At 37.1% G+C, this 22,391-nt stretch overlaps 1 protein-coding gene across 9 annotated transcripts in view; it reads left to right on the top strand.

Annotated features, from left to right (window-relative positions):
* The window catches only part of PDE1C (phosphodiesterase 1C), a 334,235-nt gene that overhangs the window by 244,637 nt on the left and 67,207 nt on the right, over positions 1-22,391 (top strand). The window contains exon 17 of one of the 9 annotated variants that reach the window (XM_041728176.1): positions 14,194-20,790. The exons of the other annotated variants lie outside the window; for them this stretch is intronic. Coding sequence (XP_041584110.1) covers positions 14,194-14,207 — 14 coding nt within the window. The 3' untranslated portion in view covers positions 14,208-20,790. Of the gene's footprint in view, positions 1-14,193; positions 20,791-22,391 lie in introns of those variants that run through there. 9 annotated transcript variants of the gene reach the window in all.

Below are 22,391 nucleotides of genomic sequence, written 5' to 3'. Positions count from 1 at the left end.
AGAATTAGATTCACCCTTTCACCTAAAACAATAATAATCATAATAAAAGACAACTTATGTGGAAAAATAGTCTTCAAGATACTGGATATTAAGAAATGAAAGATACTGTGTTTCTCTCTCTCTCTCTCTCTCTCTCTCTCTCTCTCTGTGTGTGTGTATGTGTGTGTGTCTCATGAATAAATAAATAAAAATCTTAAAAAAAAGAAATGAAATGAAAGACAGTGATCTTCAAGAAACAGGAAACAAATGAAATAAGCACTGTGATTGCTTCAGTGTAGTCCCTTGAGAGGGTTTCCAGGCAGCATAAGGAGGGAGAACCCAGGCAGACCTGATGGACTTCTTGAGTTGAAGAAGTGAATAAAGATCCAGGGAGAGCTGCGGTGGTTGAAGTTAACAAGATAAAGTACCAGAGAGGAGAGATCTGTAGAGATATAGAAGTCCAGAGATCTAAAGAGCATCCACTCATCAGAGTACTGATTGACCATGCAGATAGGAAACTGCCTGAGATCAGGAAAGAACCATTCAAGAAGATTAGAAGGAATCTTCCTAATGTTCACACTTCCTATAAGGCAAGAAAAGTGCCAGTTACCACTAGCTGGACTTGAAGACCTCATCATTTAAAGAGAATTGTGTAGAATCCACCCGATTGTCTTATTTTATTAATGGGGGAGTAGGTAGCTGTAGGCTAAATACTGCTTTGGTCTTATCTAATAAACCTTGAAAGCAAGACATAAAAGGATCAGAGTGTTTCCAAATAACTTAACTCTACTCCAGACTAAAGTTCAGAGAGAGAGAGAGAGAGAGAGAGAGAGAGAGAGAGAGAAACAATGGAAGCCAATCCAGAACTGAAATAGAAGTTAGAATAGCAGACAAGAACATTAAAGTAGTTCTTATAACTATAGCCCATATGTTTGGAAGTTGATTAGAGACATGGGAGATATAAAGAAGGGGAAACTTCTAGAGATGAACAGTACAGTGTCTGATGTGGAAAACACACTGGATGAAATTATCCAAAAACATTGGATAAGATTAATAATAAATATAGTGAATGAGATAAACACTGTGGAAGAAAAGAGTAGTGAAAAACTATCCAAAATGAAACCAAAAGAAAATTGTAAAGAGCATCCATGAATTGTAGGAAATCTTCATCAGCCTAATGTATGTGTAATTGGAATCCCCAACATAAAGAAGAGGGAGAGGAGGAAAGAAAAATATTTGATGGCTAAAATTTGGCTCGGTGATGAAAATTATAAATGCACAGACTCAATAAGCTCAGTAAAGGCCAAACACAAGAAATTTGAAGAAAATTACACCAAAACATGCCATAATCATATTATTAAGAACCAGTAAAGAAAAGAAAATTTAAAAACAGCTAGAGGAATGGAAAAACTCAAGTACATTAAACAAAGATAAGGATAATTGTAGATTTCTTATCAGAAACAATGCAAATAAGACAGTGGAGCTAATATGCTGAAAGAAAAAAAGAATTCAATTAAGAATTCCATACATGGGGGATCCCTGGGTGGCGCAGTGGTTTGGCGCCTGCCTCTGGCCCAGGGCGCGATCCTGGAGACCCGGGATCGAGTCCCACATCGGGCTCCCGGTGCATGGAGCCTGCTTCTCCCTCCGCCTGTGTCTCTGCCTCTCTCTCTCTCTCTATGACTATCATAAATAAATAAAAAAAAAAAATTAAAAAAAAAAAAAAAAAAAAAAAGAATTCCATACATGGGATCCCTGGGTGGCGCAGCGGTTTGGCGCCTGCCTTTGGCCCAGGGCGTGATCCTGGAGACCCTGGACTGAATCCCACATCGGGCTCCCGGTGCATGGAGCCTGCTTCTCCCTCTGCCTATGTCTCTGCCTCTCTCTCTCTCTCTGTCTGTGTGTGTGTGTGTGTGACTATCATAAATAAATAAAAATTTTTAAAAATTAAAAAAAAGAAAATTCCACACACATCTCATGAATAAATAAATAAATAATCTTTAAAAAAAGAATCCCATACACAGTAAACATATCTTTCAGATATAAAAGCTGAAAGAATTCATCACCAGTAGATCCACACTACAAGAAATGTTAATGAAAGGCAGTAGGATAATTATGCCAGGTGGAAATATGAACCTGCAGAAAAGAATCAGGCACACAAAAAATGATACCTAGATGGATAAATATACAAGATTTTTTTCTTATCATTTAAACCTCTTAAAGATTGCTATTTGAACAAAATAATGATAAAACATTGTTTGATTTATGACATATATAACTGAGGGGTGCCTGGGTGGTGCATCTGGTTAGGTGGTTGACTCTTGGTTTTAGCTCAGGTGGTGATTTCAAGGTCATGAGATCAGGCTTCATGATCAGATGGAGTCTGCTTGAGATTCTCTCTCTCTCTCTGCCCCTCCTGTACACTCTCTCTTTCTTAAATAAATAAATAAATAAATAAATAAATAAATAAATAAATATAAAATAACATATACAACTGAAATAGCATAAAACAATAGCATAAAAAGACAACAATAGCATAAAAAGCTGGGAAGAGAGAAAGTATACTATTGTAAAGTTCTAATATTATACATGAAGTGATATATATAATATTTGAAAGTAGACTGTGATAAATCAAAAGCATATGCTATAACCCCTAAAGCAATTAAATTAAAATAACAAAACACAGACATATAGCTAATAAGCCAAAAAAAAGAGATAAATCAAATAATAAAAAAACTTAATCGGTAAGAAGGCAAAAAGTAATAAGGGAACAAAAAACATATGAGACAAATAGGAAACAAATAGCAGGATCATGGACTTAAAACTAAGGGTATCAGTTATGACATTAAATTTCCTAAGCACCCCAATAAAAAGGCAGAGGTTTTCAGATTGTAAAACCCAATTATAGTCTACCTTTATTAAAAAAAAGACACAAATAGCCCAAAAGTAAAAGGATGGAAATTGGCATACCAATTAACACTAATAAAAAGAAAGTTTGAGGCCTGCATTAGTATCTTACAAAATAGATTTCATTGCAAACACTATCACCGGAGATAAAGAAGTTCATTTCATAATAAAGTTGCCCATTTATCAAGACTATATGATAATCCTTTATATTTATGCACCAAAATACATGAAACGAACTGTAAAAAAATTTTTAATCCATGATTTTATTAGAGACAGTAATATTCCTCTCTCAATCGTTGATAGAATATCTATTGATACAAAATCTGCAAGAAAGGAAGATTTTAACATTACCAACCAACTTTACCCAAGTGGCGTTCCTAGAATACCCAACAATAAAGAATACACGTTCTTTTCAAGTGCACACAGAACATTTATCAATACAGACCAGATTGTAAGATATAAAACAAGTCCCAATAAATTGAAAAGGACCCAAGTCATGCAAAGTATATTTATAGGTCATACTGGAATTAAATTGGCATAAGGATATTCATACTATTTTATTATTCTTTTATTATTTGTAGAATATGTAGGGACTTAATCTATTTTTCTATATTGGTAATTTATCTTTTTTCTCTTTTTTTCTTAGACCAGTCTGGTTAGAGGATTATAAGTTTTATTAATTATTATTATTAATATTCCCTGTTGTTTTTCTGTTTTTATTTCATTTATCTTTTTTTTCTTCTGCTTACTTTTGGGTTGAGTTTGCCTTATGTTCTAGGTTTTTTTTTTTATGTTCTAGTTTTTTAATATGGAAGTTAATGTGATTAATTTGACTTATTTTTTTCTAATGTAGGCATTAAGTGCTGTAAATTTCTAAGTACCACTTTAGTAGTATGCCATAAATTTTAACATGTTGCACTTGTATTCACATTTAGTTCAAAATACCTTCTAATTTCCATCTTGATTTTTGCATTGATCTGACAATTATTTAGAGGCATAGTGTTTAGTTTCAAAATACTGGGGGATTTTCCAGAGATAGTGAAAATGTAAGTCCTCTCCAAATTGATCTACAGATTCATACAATCCCAATTAAAATTTTACGTTTTTTTTTTTGGTAGAAATTGACAACCAATTCTAAAATTTATATGGAGATGCAAAGCACCCAAAATAGACAAAGCAACTTGGAAAAAGAAGGGAAAAATTGGAGGACTAAAAAGGTAGCCTTATTTCAAGACTTACTGTAAAGCTGTAGTAATTAAGGCAGTGTGGTATTAGGATCAAGATAAACAGATGGATCAATAGATTAGAGAGTCCAGAAATAAATCCACATATACATGGATAACTTATTAACAAAGGGCAGGGCATTCCATGGAGAAAGGTAGTCATTAACAAATGGTGATGGAACAATTTGATACTGATATGCAAATAATTATCTCATATATTACATCATATGGAAACATTAAAATAGATCATAATCCTAAATTTAAAATGTGATACTATAAAACTTATGGTTAGGAAAACAGGAGTAACTCTGCAATCGCAGGTTAGGCAAAGGTTTTCTAGGCATGACACAAAAAGTACAAACCATAAAAGAACAAATTGACAAATTATATTTTATCAAAATTAAAAACAGCTGCTCTTCAGAAGCTTCTGTTAGAATGAAAGGACAGCCCACAGACCTGGGGAAAATATTTGCAAAGCCTATTTGTATTGAAGGAGTTATATCCAAAATATATACAGAAACTTCTATGTTCAATAATAAGAAAACAAACAACTTAATTAAAGACATGCAAAAGATTTAAACATTTCACAAGAAGAGATGTACAGCTAGCAAATAAGCACATTAGGAAATCATAGACATAAGTAAGAAATGTGAATTAAAAGCCAAATTAAAACTCATATTGAGAGAAAACAAAATAAAACTTAAATGTGGAGAGATGATTTTATACTTGTATATTATATTCACTAAAAATTTCTTAGCTGTTACTTGCCTTTGTCTGTCGGGGAAATGAGTCTCTAAGCTCATTTCCTTATAGGCACTTTTTCTGTTTATTTCTTAAGTTGCTCATGTTCTCATCTCTTGGATCTCAATACAGAAAACAAAAGACAATGGAGCCAATATTCTTGTTGGGTCATGTAGAACAACTACTTGAGATTAAAAGGTTTGTTGTGTACATTCAAGCATTTTGCCTGGGATGTGATTCCTCATATTTGGATCTATTTTTCCTTTTTTTTTTTTTTATGTAGCTGATCCTACCAAAGTAGTTTGAAAGTGGGTAAATAAATGGAATGGATGACTTTGACTTTGTTAGATTCCTTTTGTTCTATTTTAATAGATGCACCAAGTTCTTAATGAAAGCAGTGGAAGGATATAGTCTGAACCTTTACACTTGAGTCTTACTTGATGCTCTTATTTTTTAGCTAGAGTTGAAAATATTTTGTTAGTTGCTTAAAGGGTGGGGTGTCATGTCTTGCTTTGCAGTGGAGTTCATAGTGAGAGAGATAGTTAGGGCCTTTGCAGACCTTCTCTGCAAATCCAGGGAGGAAACAGTCCAATAATAGGTGCCTGGAAAACTGAGACACATGTCTGTCTTTACAGCAGAGATGGTTCCTAACTTAAGTTCATGTTCAGAGATTTGAGAAGCAACAAACACACTGGCACATATATCATTATTCAGGAGCTGTGCATTTGTTGAGGCCATCATCCCTTTTCAAGTCTGCATGGATACCTGTACCCAGTATTTTCTTCTCAGGGAATTATGCTCACCTCATTCTTTCTTCCAAATATTTTCCCCCACACTACGCAGGACAGTGGTTGTTAGGCTGTCTTTATACACCAAAATAAAGACCTGCCCTATTTCAGACCCTCAAAACCATAGCTTGTAGCCACTGCCTCCTTTTATTTCCTCTTTGTTCCAATCTATGCTGTTTCTTCCCACAGGGCTTCGTTATCACTTGCAGCTGATGCTGGCTGTGCCTTGGTCCATGTAGAGCTATAGAAACAATTGAACACATTTACCCATCTTCAGTACATTCATATTTGAATCAATTCCATATATCCTACCTAGTCATGGGGGACTTTAAAGGCATTTATACTCAGTTAATATTTTCCTCAATTTTTGACAGATTGACTTGTTTCTAAGCAGCTATCAATATGGTTTTATTCAGAATTCTGATGGGTTCACAAGTCTTAAAGAGCAGTATCTTAATGATCATCTTAGTTCAAACTTCTATCCCAATTTGTGTTGCATAAGGTACACATAATACAATTTAGTAATAGAAGAGATTATGGAATCTTGAAAATTCTTGACATAGGATTTTTGAAGTGAAATACACTTTATGGATTTTTATTCATTTTTTTTCTCTATATAAGAACTATCTTATTTGGAGAAAAACCCAAGCAGTTCCATCATTTGGGAGCCTGTGCTATATATGATAATATAAAGGAGGCCTGCTGATTAGCAAGAAGGGCTCTACACAATGGCAGAGGAGTTTCAGATTGACAGTAAACCAAGAGTTGGTTATGCTGCAAAAGATTTGTTGACACTAACACCAATACTCATAACCAATGTATGGTTTTGACTGCTAACTTACTGATGTACCCTGGAATATTTGTGTCAACTGTCCAGTCAGTGGTTTCTTTCTCCTAAAGGAAAACCTACCTGGGAACTCAAATCATATAAGAAAGTTGCTTGACAAACTGAAAACACAAGGGGAGTTACTTGATGAAAAAGTGTGACTTCAAAGTAGAATATCCTGATGCATCTGTCTCCACCATCAGGATAGCCTTGCCAGGAAGAATAGGTGGGGGCCATCTCGAATGCCCTGCATTCTGACAGTGTGAGAGGCACTCCTCCATGGCACCTCTCTTTCTAAAAGTGTCTCTTTGACCACACATTCAACCGTCAGATGGGTTGATCTCTTGTTCACTTTTAGTTGTTATTGATCACATTTCTGGCCTTAATCTTGCAGAAACTTCTTTGTTTTTAAGGCATTGTTTTTGATTCTCCACCATAGGCTCCCAGATTTTCATAAGCTTCACAGATCTCCAAAGGTATTCTCAGATCATGAACTGTGGTGGGTAAAAAAGGCCAAGGATGGTGAACAGTTCTGACAGCAGTAACTATTACACTGTCCTTTCCTCTCACACCCAAGGCAGTGCTACTGTAACAATAACCTTGAGTCCTTTCTAATTTCCCTTAAGGACAAAACTTATAAAACTTCAGTATTTAACTGTTTTTAGCCATGAATCATTTGCAGTACACCTCACTATTGATCATGCCACTGAAGTCAACCTCTGCTGTCTCAAGGTAGTTTCTACAAATAGTTAATCCCATCTTTTGGGGTTTTTACTTCTTTCCTTCTCAGAGGATAACATTTTTTTTCTTAGTTCTGGGAAGATATTACACTGTAGCCCTTTATGTTTTGACAAAAAGAAGGCCTATTTTTTAAGAAGAATGTTACCTCAACATGAGAACGCAGCATCCTTATGAATTATTTTCCATGCGTGTACGGGGACCAAACATCTGGAGTCCCCTGAGTCCCAGTTAAGATAAGTCATCATAACAACACATGTTCTGATTAATATCCCATTTCCCTTAGCCATTTGTCCATGAAAACTCCTGTGACCCATTTACTTAACAAATTTATGTGTATATATTAACATATGGAGCATCAACAATAAGTAAACGGTATGGTTTGGCAAGAAGAGCCATGAAATATTTGTTTTTCAAAACATTTTTACACCCTTATTTTCTCAAGTTGTGTGATAACCCAAGGGTCTAAATCCTGCACTCCAACGTCCCTGTCAAAGGAAAACCATAAAAAGTTTGATAAATGGAAGAGAAAATCGCAATATTATTTTAAAGATGCCTGTTATCCTCATGTTCTGGATAAAACCTCACTAATTAGATTTTAAAGGGTTTTGTTGCTAAAACATTTTGATTGATATACTTAAGTGTTATTTTTTAGCTAATTTCAGAAGCTGTGCTGTAGGTTGACCCAACAAAAATTATTGTGAGTTCAGCAATTCTGAAACCCAACATAATTGTTTTTTGGATGGATTTTGGGGAAGACTGTTAACCATTCCATGATACGTGGTAGAAAATGGTCAAATAGGGTGAACTACAAAATGTTCCTGCTCCTTTTTACTACAGTGTTATATTCTTGGGAGCAAGGAAGTACAAAGCCTATTACACATGGTTCTAGCATCAATGAGTCACAGTGAATCAGAACAGTTAGCTCTTTTGGTTACAAACATCCATTTCAAACCAAATAGTATTTTTATATACTTTTAGGTTTAGTAAATATCTTTGTGCTTCTCAGGAAGGGTGTATAATAGATATCCTCATGGTAGATTATAAGGGAACATGTGGCATCCTCCTGTACATTCTTGTTTTTTTGAAATTCACATTTGTAGTATTGAAACAGCAACTGAAATATATATGTTATACATATGGGATATGTTATAGATAATTGTGTAAATATATGTGTAGTATATAAACGTATACATATATTGCATTTATAGGTGGTATGATCCATATAATATGACATAAGGTTCGTGGGTTTAATATAATTAAATTGTGTTATGCTAAAGAAAACTAAAGTCAATTCATGTTTTTTATATAGCCATTTAGATTCCAGTCTCTAACCAAATAACTACATAGTAGAAATGTCAAATAAAAGTATATTATGTATACTTCGGTAATGACAAAATTAATCTTTTTAAACAATTTTTCCCTTGGAATTATTGGTATATAAGCTTTCATTGTTTCACTTTATCTTCTAGACATTTCGTTACACTCTTAATGTACCATTGTATTTTTAAAGGAACCCAGTCTGACAGAAAGGATTATAATTTTGGAACTGTGGAAAATGTGATTTTTTTTTCCTTTAACACTGATGTTCAGGATTAAAAATAACTTTTTAGTATTCATGAAATAAATACTTATCTGTTTTCCCCCTTAAAAAATAGATTTTGTCAGATTCTACACAGGGATGGGAAAAACACAAGTAGCAATGCATTTGTCAAAAGAAACTCTATTAACATTATAAAAAATCCTTTAAAATAGCAGCTGCCTTTGCCATAAATATGTGCCAGTTCCAGGAGCTAGCACTGTCTACATTGTTAATGCCATTTCTTTTCTAGACACCCACATGCTAGGAGAACCGTTAAAAATGCAATATCAAGCAAGTATCGAAGCTTCCTCTTTGTATTTATTCTTAGCATTCTCACAGAAGGGCACCACGATCTTCAAGTGATGACGTCTGTACTTCATAAGTGTTAGCCCTCTACAATGCATGCTATTTTTATCTTCTACTCTGGAGCCACAGTGAAAACTTGAGAGAAAATATTTGTTTTTTTCTCTCACTTATCTTGAATCTTATATTGCTTTTCCTAAACTAACAAAATTGAGAAAAGCATGAAGAGCAGTCATAATGTTTCAGGTTTAAAATTCCAGCCTCACTTAACTTTCTCTGAAGGACCTTCTTGGTCTCTACAGTCTCTGGCTTCTTGTTGGCTTCAAAAAATAGCAGAATGGGAAAGTCATTAGAGAGGGAGAAAAGTCATTAGAGATGAGAGACTCTTAACACTAGGAAACAAACTGAGGGTTGATGGAGGGGTGGTGGGTGGGGGGATGGGGTAAGTGGGTTATGCGCATTAAGGAGGGCACGTGATATGGTTATAGCACTGGGTGTTATACATAACTAATAAATCATTGCACACTATATATGAAATGAAGAATGTACTTTCTATTGGCTAATTGAATTTAAATAAAAAAAATAGCAGATTCAAAGACTGATCAGAAACAAAACTTTTGTATGGAGACAAATCTTGGTTGTCTCACCTGCACCAAAGAGTGTTAAGAGCTGCTGATGCCTGATGTTTACTTACCTTTTAAGAGTGGGCCAGACCCTGGAGCACTTGCAGAGTTGGATGTTTTCATTATTTCTTGGGTGTTAAAGTACTAAGGTATTAATACAGAGAGTAACAGCAGTAAAATACCTTGGGCAACATGGGGTAGAAGAGAGCGAGTTATTGACAGATTTTAAGTTTGGAAAGAAACACCATGCTGTGTAAAGGGAGGGAGAAGGCAGAAAAGTTAGAGACTAAAAGTTTAATACTATCATTATTCTCAATCATAGCACAGATGCTGTGGATCAACTTGAGAGAAAATATCAAAAGAAAAGAAAAAAATGGGCAAAGGTGGGAGCTAAGAACTACTATCTTTTGTACTGTTCTTATTCTGTGTATTTGGATCAAATGGCTAAATTTTAGGAGCTCATCATGTTGGCCTAGGCAAGGTTTCAGTAAGTTATATTTCCATAAATTTACTTACTAACTCTCTCGGTCTGTCCATCTGTTCATCTATCCATCCATCTGTCCATCCATCCACCCATCCACCCGTGTATCTTAGCAGGACTGTAGCATTAGTATTACATGCATACAATTAACTTAGAATAATCATACTGTAATTATATCCTTTATCGTTTGGGTCATGGAGAAAGGAGGCAATATATGCTTTTGGATATTTAGTGATAACCATTTAAAATAGCAGTTATGACCTAAAACAGTGAAATCTGTGCCTAGATCAATTCTAATAGCTGTATCTAAAATAATGTGGTTTTTTTTGTTTTTAGCATTTTCTCATAATTATTATTCCAAACCAGAACCCACTTATAAGCCCCAGAAATTCTACTATACATCCCAAATTGAGTTTGGTTTTACCACATTTAGTCTTCCTTTCCATTGCTTACTGTATCATTTTGTGGTTTTCGTAGAAAGTCAACTCCATACGGAGGCAGCTATGGTAGAGTTTCTGGAACCTAAAAATCTGGTTTGAATCCCAGGTCTGTTCTCAGCCAAGTCAGCTTTATTCTTTGAGCTTGGATGATAGTTGAATCAGGCTGTAAAAAATCAAAACCAAGAAAAATGAAAGAGAAAAGTGTTTACAGTTGTTTTTCAAGCTTGGTGCCAGATTTCTGTGAGGCCTGCCTCAGAGATGATCTAGGAATAAACATTATGACAGATAAACACATTTTTAGAGTCAAGTAACATTAAATCGAAATTTAAGCCTCTTCTTAAAACAATTATCTTTAAACCAAATGGTTTCATACAGCATCTCCACTTACCTGGAGGAGGAGTAACGTGGGAAGGGTAGAATAAACAAGACCATGTTGTTGTAAATTTCCACCTCTTTTTCTCCAAATGAAGTCACTGAAACATTTTTACATTTTTTTCTTATTCATTTCCATAGAGTAAATATATTTCTGTGAATTCATACATCATGTGCTTCAGGATTCAGGGCTCCAATGGCTGCCCCTTTGCGAGACATAAGAAGTCTTTGGTCAAGGGGTGGGTGGTTGGATGGCACTTGCTTAGATATTTTCTCAGATTTTTTTAAAAGATTTAATTTACTCAAGAGAGACACATGGAGTCCGAGACATAGGCAGAGGGAGAAGCAGTCTCTCTAAGGGGAGCCCAGTGTGGGACTCGATCCCAGGACCCCAGGATCATGACCTGAGCCAAAGGCAGATGCTCAACCACTGAGCCACCCAGATGCCCTGATATTTTCTCAAATTATCCCAAGTTAGGTGAAGATATTTTCCATTTCTGTTTATCAATCATAAAAAGGTGGGTGAATTTTACTGCTTTTTGTGACCTCCAAAAGGCAACATAGATTTACAATCAATGGAATTCAAAGACTCTGTAACAAAAAATAATCCCTTATCTCAGATACAGAATGGCCATTTATCTAGTTTCAGGAACTTATTTTCCTAATACTTTGTAGTCTTACCCAATTTTAGCTTAAAATGCTTATCTAATTTTAGTTTAAATTGAAAACAAAAACATAAAACCAAACCACAACAAAGCAAATATAAGACACTCAAAGTTCAGAGGAGGAAGTGTGGAGTGAATGAGGAGCAAGCCTGATTTACAGACCATGTCAAAGCTACCTGCACAACAGGTGACTCTTCTCTGGGATATTAGTCTCCACAGTGGGGCAATTTCTGCAAACGAAGTATACATTTTTGACATATCATGCCTTGCTATTGAATAAAATATTAAATAAATACATTTATGATTTTCTTTTTAATTTTTATTTCCTGCTGTGAAAAGATTCTCAAAAAGGGTAGAGAGAGACTTCCTACTCGTTATTATGCTTCTATATCTGTCCCATCTACCTGATGCTTATTTAGTTCACTTCCTTTCAGTTAAAAAATACTTGTTGAGCATGTGCAGTGTGTTGGACATTGTAACATATGCAAAGAGTTATGAAGATAAATGATGTTTTCCCTACCCCCAAGGAGTCTATGATCTGGGTGGAACATCTTGCAGATAGCTATGATAGTAGTTACCTTATAGTAAGTGCTCTAAGAAATCTATAGACAGAAACTACTTTAGAGAGAACATGTGTTTGGGAAGGCTGGGATGGTCATTCAGGTCACAGACCCAACTACAGAGCATCTTTTACTGTTGGTTATACTTAACGAACACAGGTGCAGCTTAGACACACATTTCATTTATTTACCCGTCCGTCCATCTCTTGACTAGAAGACTGTGGAGGGATGGTGGAGATCCACAGCCAGTCCTTCTCATCTTATTCAGAAGCAATGACTAGGAAAGGAGAAAGGTATTTTTTCAAGGGCCTTTGGGTTCCATTAGAGATCCTAGATGGACTTCTTTCCATCTCTAGAACCCTGTAGGCTAGACAGCTGGCCTCTGCTAACCCAGGCCACAAGGAGGAAGATGTGCATCACTTCCCTTGTTAGCTAGTTGAGGCACGCTGGGTGTAACAGTGGTCCTTGTCAGCTGTCCCTAGCATCCTTCCAACCAATTGATCATTTATTAAAAAATCAACCTCAAACTTCTATCATCACAATAAAATTGGGTTTTATATTTGAGGGCCTGGGGACATCTCCTAAGGTAGTTAGTATTTTGATGACTGTCTAAAAGGAGTCTCATTACAGATGACCTCAAACAGATAATGGCAGGGCAGGAACACCACTGAGGAGTGCTGTCTTGCAACTCCCACACAGACCAAATTGCACATAGACAATCAGAATCAAGGGAAGATTTCTAGGCCTGGATTTCAGCTTTTGTTTCACCCCTTTCTCTCACTGGCAAGTTGCAGAGAGGCGCCTGGTGACTTCTTCACCCACAGTGCTTGTATCAGAGTAAACTGGTCAGAAGTATTTCTCTTTCTGTTACTTCTCCAAAATGGGTGAAGGTGCTGATGGAGGATAAACATACATGGGACTAGAATGAAGAAAGAGGAACAACAGAGAATTGGATCACTGCCCTCTAGCAAATTGAGAATTGACAGTAATTACAAGAGATCAGATAGGGCTCCCCTATTTCTCAACTAGTTTGCTGCCTGATTTCAACTAAATCTTATTTAGGACAGTATCTTAGTCTTTCAAGTTGAGTAGGAAATGTTCCTTATCCACTAATGACTCCTAACGTTTCTGTAGAATGGTGTTATCCTTAAAATCTAAGCCACAGTACTCCTCTCTCTTTTGAACTCTACACAGGAAGGAACCCTCTCTAACCTTAAGGCACAATGACTTGCAGACCATGCAACACTCGTGGGAAGAAATAACATGATGGTTTTTGTTTGTCTGTTTGCCTTTTAGAAATTCTACCCAAGCCCAGTGAGTTTGCATGGGGTAGAGTATGCCAGGCAGGGAAAAAAAATCCACTATTGTCTATTTTCATTAACTTAATTCTGTTTCCATCTTTGTCTTCTTCCTCTACTGCCTCACTCTCGGCCCAGTAGAGAAGTCAGGTGATTTACCTATCTGTGTAATGATTTCAGTTGGGACACATCTTGCTTTAAATCTTCCTGAGGAGGCTTCTGAGGGGAGCAAGTGTGCAAAAATTCTGAGAGAGGATCGTTGCTTTGGGTATGGAAATGGCTGGGATTTGATGACTCTGATTTCTTCCAATCCCACTGACTCCAGAGGCATATCAGCCCAGCTTGGTGGTCACTGTCATCTTGGTTGCAAAATAAAGTATTTTAGTGTACATATTGCATGAACCAAATGTTTGATAATCAAGCCAAAAGTAACTATGAAGATTTTGAGTGTAACCAGTGTTTGAAATTCTCCACTGAGAGTTTCCCTTTATGAACAGAGCAAATGATACTACAAAAGAGGCAGCAATGACTAGTATAAAAATGTTTAATTGATCCTCCCCCCTTTCTTTGATTCCTCAGATTTTCTTCTCCTCAGACCTGGAGGGTGGAGAAGGGGTGGGGGGAAAGGCAGCATTGACACTTTTCTTTTTCTTTTTCTTTTTTTCAGATTCAGAAGAGTAAAACACACCTCACATACAATAAAAGAGGCTGCCAGTGTCTTGCATCATTTTAGCTGAGCTTCTTCACTCTCCTTCTCCTCCTTCCACAAAGACCCATATCTGGGGAAGGTGTCCAACTTTCAGAAACAAGTTCCCCACACTTGCCTTCCCTCATGCCGCCTCCTTCCGAGAGATGGCTCTCTGGGAGCTGGTTTGAGGTCTAGGAACTCTGGGGAGATCCTCCCCCAGGCAAATAAAACAACTTGAGTTTTTGGCACAAACAGAAACAAAACATGAAGGGACTTCCTCAGAATTCTTTGCTAATGCCCTGGCTTTCAAGGCACCTGTCTGGCCTGCTGAGGATGGACATCCTGGATATGCTGAGGGAGGCCTGAAAAAGCCACATGCACAGTAATTGCCATTTTACTACTGTCGATGCCGTTACTTTAAATTGGTTTTGTTTTGTTTTGTTTTTTTTGGTACTGGCTACTGATGGTGGATACAGCCATGCTGGCCCTTCATCACAGATGAGATGATGATTCCAGTCTCTGGTTGTTTCCTTTCCTGAGTCAGGAACATTCTTTTTCTCCAATTTTCTTTCAGACTTAAAAATTGTTCTTATGCTTGTCTTTCCATTTATATACGAAATTCTTTTTTAAAAAAGAGATTATCCTATAGGACTTTTTATTTGTAAATGCTTAATTTATCTGTGCATTCATTAATATAAACCTGAATGTTTTAGCTGATGACCATATTGTATAGGTGGGAGGCACATTGTTTTCATTGGGTAGCATCCATAACTAAGTGGTTACTGAAATTTTTACCACTGGCTGGTCCTCTTCTGTTGGATATTTATGGTTTCACTTAATCACTCTTCTTTCTATTCAGGGAAGTGCTAAGGGAATTAGTATCAGGGAGATATGTCAAATAATTCTTCTCATTTTAGTGAGTCTTTAAAAATAACACATAGGAGATAATTAATAGCACAAATCAAGAGAAAGAATCGTGGATGTAGCATGGAAAGGGAATAAAGATACACCTCCTGAATCCAAGTAAAAAATGGGATCCAGTAGAGTATAAGTGAAGGGTAATGTTATGGGTCTAAATGGTGTGATTTGGATAAAACTGATTCTTAAAAGGTGGTTATGGTTCACAAGAGAATCTTTGAGTCCTCCCCAAGGGGAAACCCCATGATTATGCTGGTGATGGAGTGGGGTTGGCTAACAGGGAGAGAGAGAGCTAGATGATAGGCGTAGGTGTAGTCCCCATCGCAGATTTAATTTCTACATGAAAAACACCAAAACAAACATTTAAAAAATCTTTTTATTGCTAAGGCAAAATATTCCTATTTCTTCAGACTGAAAGGAGACTATCTATGTGGTCTACAAGGCTACTTTCCTCGCCAAAATACCCCCAACAGAAAGATCTGAAGAACTCTTGTGAAGAATGCATATTTGTGTACTGATATTTAAACACAGTTCTTTGTCAGCTTTACATTTTGCCTTGTAATAACACGTGTTTTTCTCTCGGTCTCTCTGCTTTTCAGTGACCACAGTAAATAATGGGGTCACAAACTCAAGTCAGGGGCCTAGTCAAGTAAATGAGTAAAAGCAAGCCATGTCATATCAGAGTTATCGTGATCAATGACAATTGGTGCCAGTGAGGCAATAAGGAACAGGAGGGACTGTGAGGAATTGGAACCTTTTGTATGTTGAGGTGTGTGTTGTGGAAAGGGGGCAATTACTAGTCAGCTACAGGATCAGTGCTATGTACAAATGGGGGTCCTCTACAGATACCTAGGATTTTATATAAACCCTCTCCAAATTTTTAAATATTGGCAATAAGTTCAGAAATCTCCAAAGACTGTGCTGGTTGCAAGAAGCATGCCTATGACCTGCACTCCATCCATGGGACATCAGTTTGCAAACTATGCTCTTTGAGGTGGTATAGTTTTGTAGAGGAATGAAATACAACCAGGGCATGTGGAACTTTTCATCTTGGAAATTGAACCTCTTACCTCATTTCTGTCCTGTACTTTTGTATATAGAGCTTTGCATCTGGTCAAAATAGAAAGCTTACAACTTCCCTTTTATACTCTTAACTGGAAAGACTAAACAATATCTGAAATAGAAACAGGAATATAGCCATTTTTTTCTAGGAACAATAAAGATGGTAATGTTTTCCATTTGCTTTAAGTCATTAATAGCTGAAAAAGAATGAGAAGAGAATTTCATGCAGTATAGAGCTCTGCTTGCAATTCTCAGTGTGGAAAAGCAAAACTCCATGTAACTCATTTTTTTTAAATCCTTAAGAAGTATTTTGAAGGGACATTGAGAAAAATTCAAAATTATCTACTTTTTAAAAATGTAAACCAATGTATTAATTGTGGAATAAGTTGATACTGCAGTTGATAAAACATTGAAGTTGTGATCCCAGGTCAGTATTGACTGGAAGAACAATGTTTCCAAAGCTCTAGCACAATTTCTGTGGTCTTTTTGTTCTCTTGAAACAGCTGCCAAAGAAGCAGCGACATGGGCCACACATTCTTCCACTGCATGGAGTATGACATCTTACTCAGTATTACATTGTCAGGTAGAAAGCAAGGGCTTACGCACCTGAATTAAGAATTGACCAGGGGCATCCCTGGGTGGCTCAGCGGTTTAGCGCCTGCCTTCGGCCCAGGGAGTGATCCTGGAGTCCCAGGATCAAGTCCTGCATTGGATTCCCTGTCTGGAGCCTGCTTCTCCCTCTGCCTGTCTCTCCCTCTTTCTCTCTCTCTCTCTCTCTCTCTCTCTCTGCCTCTCATGAATAAATAAATACAATCTTAAAAAAAAAAAAAAAAAGAATTGACCAGTATGTGGAGAAAGCAGTAGGGACATTTCCACCATTGACAAACCGTAGTTTCTACATCTCCCTAGGTGGAACATTTTCCAAATGAAGTTGACCCTAAAGTTTGGGTCCCTATGTGACCACATAGCTCTACACCCAGGTTTTGTGGATGTGGTATGTTTTGATGGCATAATGACCGATCCATAGGGAGGCCTTTGTCCCATCTTTTATCCATGCCAACCTTTCTTAGTTTATGAGCCCTAATAACTTATGGCAGCAGGCAAGAGACTCATTTCTAAATCATTAAATTTAAATGGATTTTCCTCCATTATCCATTTCATTCTTGGAGGTTTTAAAAACTATTGGAAACATCTGATAGGATTCCTGTTAAGGACCCAATATACTTAAACAGTAAAATAGTATCTAAACATCTGAGAGCCAAAGAATAATCTAGTGTACCTGTTTATTTCATTTGCAGAATTAAAGCCATATAATGACTTTACATTTTCCACCTAGAACCATGCCTTGAGTAAATTTGAAAAGTGAAAAGGTCAAGAGCAACATGGGGAAAACAAAAGAAAAAAAAAAGCACTAAATCTTTTTCTCCTAATGAGAGAAGATTCTGAGATTAAAGCCCAAGTATGCAGTATTATGTCCCCAGTAAAGGGGATCTAAAGACTCCAGGCAACCTTTTTATTCCAGTTGGAAACTGTTCTGATTCTGAGATCCCCGCGCATCCCAACAGGAGTCGCAGTGCTGCCCCCCACCACGGGGCCTGGCACACAGCCAGCATTCAGGGAGCATGCGCACAGTTGTCTAGCTGCATCCCACTATGTACCTGTGCGTGCCAACAAAGCTCCACATCACCTATATGCCAAGCGTGTCACTAAAACTTGCTTTCTAAGTATATGCAGACATACTCTAGTGACGTAAGTAGCTTGTGAAAAGGGATACAAAACTGCAGGTAGTTTGGGGAAAACCATCAGATCCAAGTTTATGAATAAATAAAAAAAATAAAAACTCCTCTGCGGCTTTGGATTTAAGAAAAAAAATAAAAACACAACAAAACAGGATTTGTCCGAAATTGTTCTTCCAAAGGGGATGACACCGATCTATATGAAATACCAGTGGATTTATTTATAATCGAAGTTGAAATATTTAAAATCCAAAGTGGACTGTCTTGGAGCAAATAGGGGATTTTACACGTGCAGTGTGGGAATCACTGCCCAGTTTTGCTCTGCTGATATTATGGTTGGGGTACAGAACTGAACTACAGCAAAATTGGACAGTAATGCAATAATGATGTTATATTGGATCTTATGTGTGAATAAATGGAAAGTAATACTTATGATTCATCAGCAGAGCTCCATCATTAAAGGCGTCATTATCACTTAGAAAATGAAATTACTGAAAAAAATATCATGAACATTGCAATATTTCTATGATACATCCCTCTGAGAACCAGGGACACATTACCTGCCAAGACCAAATTTCAGTTGTTAAGATTTCCTCTCGTCGAAGAGACTGAGCATTGAGGTAACACTAGAATTAGAATGGTAGCAGAGCCACCTAGGCCGTTGGACAAAGTTCAGTTAGTTTGGATTCAGAGAGGTTTAAAAAATGGGAGGTGGTCCTCTGGATGTTTTCATTAGTCATTTGTAAAAGACAACATACTTTCCCAGGAAAAGTCTGCAGTAATCAAGGATTGTTTCATTGAAAGAACACCTTGTTTTCACATTAAACAACAGAGAGTGCCATGGAAAACCCAGACTGAAAAGTTCATGAAAGTCTGTTTCAACATGATTAGTTCCTGGTTATTTTAACTAATCCCCCACACACACCTCTCCCATTTTTCATTAAAATATTGCAGATGTATTTGAGATGAATTTACATTTATTCTGGTTCCTGTTTCCAAGTGGAAGCGGATCAACACTGGCGATGGCTGGCTTCACTCAATGAACTTGGGCCTCACCTAGGTTCCTAGCCACTGAGCTGGGAGAAGCAGGGGTTGGTGTGTGGGCCCTTTCAGCTCACTGGGAGCACACTTACCCAACCTCCTTTGGGAAGATTGCTCATCTCTGATGGTAAATGCCGGCTGGAGCAGGCTGGTCAGTGCCATCATGGAGGCCTTCATCTTTAGTTAGCTTCAGCCATGATCACTGAACTTCATCCATGTGTTTTCATGGGAGCAGGCTTCTTAACCTGCAGAAGTATTTCTCTGTCAGATTATGGTGCAGGATAATTCATTTAAAATAAAGCCCATTAAAACTCAACAGCTATGGATTGGCCTTGAGACACATTATTTGTAAAGTCTTTGCTTCTCTGTCATGATCTATCTTGGGGTTGGTTTTTGTATACTTGTGTCCTTGTCTTTGAGTGGGTATATGTATGATGGTAGAGAGATAGAGTCACACACCAATATACATAGACTTGTAGTAAAAACTTACAGCTGTAGGTACTGTCCAGTAACTGATTCTAGAGATGGAATTGTAGAGTATACATTTTCCTTTTTTTCTTGCTTTGATATTTTTATACAATTTTATATGCTGTAAAAAATTTTTAAAAATATTTGCTATTTTCATTTGTAGTGCTCGGTTAGGTTTTTATCAGCTCTGGTGCGCAGTGTACAGCCAGACTCCTCCCCCTATCTAATTTAAGAATCTTCTTCCTTTTTCATACCTTTCTTTTCCCTTTCCCGTCTTCTCTTCTCTCATTTTTCTACCTTTCATAAATTCCTTCTTTTGCCTCTGTCCAGGCAAGCCATTCTGCCTGTGGTATCATTTTAGCACAAGGAAACACAAAATAATGGGGGAAAGAAAGGCACCTTCTTCCAGTGTAATTAACATGAGGAAATGTTGGGTGCCAAGGGTGGGGTAGGTAGGTGGGGAGTATAGGGAATAGATTGGGGAAAGGAAGCAGGATACGGGAAATCCTCATGGGAGATCAGTTACCCAAAGTAAGGTGAGTCACTTCGAGGCTAATGTAATGCTACCATCTTCCCTCAGTGTAGAGTCCAAGCTTTGCTTTCCCAGGGTTTTTCCCCCTTAAGATGCCATGCGCTCATCATCGTCGATAGATCTTCTCCCTGTATGGGCATTGGCCCAATGTGAATGGCTAACTCAGCACATCTCAGCCTTAGATTTTGCTGCTGTTCAGCGAGATTTGTGGGCAATGTCTGGATTAATACCAAGAATGTTTAACAAGACTCAAAAAAGGGAGGCAAGCAAACCAACCCCCCTAAACTCAGTCCAAATCGTGCCAAATAAGTAATTCTTTGGAGGTATAAGGAAGAGATTTCTGGATGTGTTCTGAGAATGCTTTTCCAAAAGGGAAGATGGTAAAATGGACTTGTGTTTATTTTTACAGCAGTGATGGAATGTATTTCCATGATGTAAAATATGTTTCTAGTAGATAAAATGCAGGTGGCAATTTGCATTTGTGTATCAAAGGGCAAAAGAATGGCCATCCATTCTAAAGAAGATTGTTTTGTTCCCTATGATGCTGGTTTGTACGAAAACAAACTATTCAATTGCCATAGCATCATGTCTCCAAATGGAAAAATAATTCCTAAAGATTCATGTAAAACAGAAATGCGAAACTACTCCCAATAAACTCAAGATGTGTTTATTGTAAATCTTTATTGCACAGATGAGGCTGACAGTCTGTCTATGTATAATTTTCCCCATCATCTAGTAATGAATAAGTACCTGTATGTTCTTCTGATTACCAAATAAAAACAGTGAGTTAATCTCTCCGTTGGAATTTGAAAAACCTAATGCTGTTTTTCTTTCTTTCATGTTTTGTTGTTGTCTGCGTTCCATGCCAGATATGGGACTGTCCAAACTCACTCAACCATCTATCTCTTTCGTATTCCTCCAAACGCCACATGACACTCTCTTACCAAGTGTCTTTGCCTGCACACTAGAAACTATACACAGTAAAGCTCTCTCGTGTAATCTTTTTTGAGGGATGAGGCGGATGGGTTATCAGAAGGTCCTCGGGGCATAAAAAGTGTCAGCATTCATGGAATTAAACTGGCATCCATATGTTCAGTTTTTTTCTGGATACAATGACATGGTTTGACAATCCTGTGATGCCAGTTTTCAAATTCCAGACTTTTTGTCTCTCTTTTTCTCTTGAAAGGCCTACCTGGCAATATTTTTTTCTCTTCAGCAGTAAACATAAGAAGTCTGATGAGGGAATAGTCATTACCCCTGTTTGTGGGCATACTAGTGGTTTATGTACAGGTTGGCACCCAGCCCACCTCCTTCAAACCAGCCATGGAGAGGGACCTTTTTAGTGGTGAGGAGGCGTATTACCAGATACCACCCTCTTAACCCGGGCCACCTCCACGTATTGTTCCTGCATAGTGACTCCACTGGATTACTTCTCTGACAAAGGGGGCTGTGATGTTCCTCCAAAGTGATTGTGTTTGCCATGCATTAAAACAATTAAATTTTTTTTCCTGAAAACAGAAAAAATTCATTTAAAAAAATACAGAACTTACTCATTTTTTAAAAATACAGGAAAGTATAATAAAATTAAATTCACTAGTAATATCCTATCTAACAACCATTCATTGTCACTTCTTTCCTCATTTCCTTAGAGTTTTTTGCTATGTGTTTTTAAACAGCTGAGACCATACCATGCAGTATATTTAATTGTGCATTACAGTTTGTTCATGTAACATCAGATTTTAAGCAGTGTCCCATTAAAAAAACCTCCATATTAATATAATTTCAGTATCATCTTAATAATTCATCTAATGGCTCTAGCACATTTTACTTAGCCAACTTTCTGCTGTTGGACAAGTTACATGTTTTTAGTTATTGGTTTGTTTGCTGTTGTAATTAATATAGCAGTGGAGTTCTTTGTACATAAGGCTTTCTCCCATTTCTATCTCCATTGGACAAATTCCTAGATGTATAATTACTAGGTCAAAGGTTGTAAAATTCATTTGACTTGTCATTTGCTGGCCCAATTCCAAAGCATATTGAAATTAATATTTGAAACAGTCGTATTTCAAGAGCATAAAGAACTGCGTATCTGAATAGCTCTTGTATTTTAGGTCATTGTTCTTTGTAATGAACAGAAGCCCGCTTAAAAAGTAGGCACAGTATTGATGTTGGATGTATGGAGCAGGAAAAATTGTTATTAAACACTGTGAATATGCAGCTCTAATTTATGCACTATTGGAAAACAACACTAAGGGAAGTATGGGTGGGTTTGAAGCCCTCCAAAGTCCTTCAGTGATGCCACGCCCTGAGCAGAATGTGGACTTCCCTTGATACTCTGTGTCAAGGATGAGAAGAAGCAAAACTGGGGATTTGTTCCAAGGCGGTAGGCAATGGCTTCTTGCTCTCTGCCGCACCCCGGT

The sequence above is a fragment of the Vulpes lagopus genome, chromosome 13 (genome assembly GCF_018345385.1).
Source record: "Vulpes lagopus strain Blue_001 chromosome 13, ASM1834538v1, whole genome shotgun sequence".
Taxonomy (NCBI): Eukaryota; Metazoa; Chordata; class Mammalia; order Carnivora; family Canidae; genus Vulpes; species Vulpes lagopus.
Note: the sequence above shows the minus strand (reverse complement) of the source record. Positions and strands in the feature narration are given on the sequence as shown.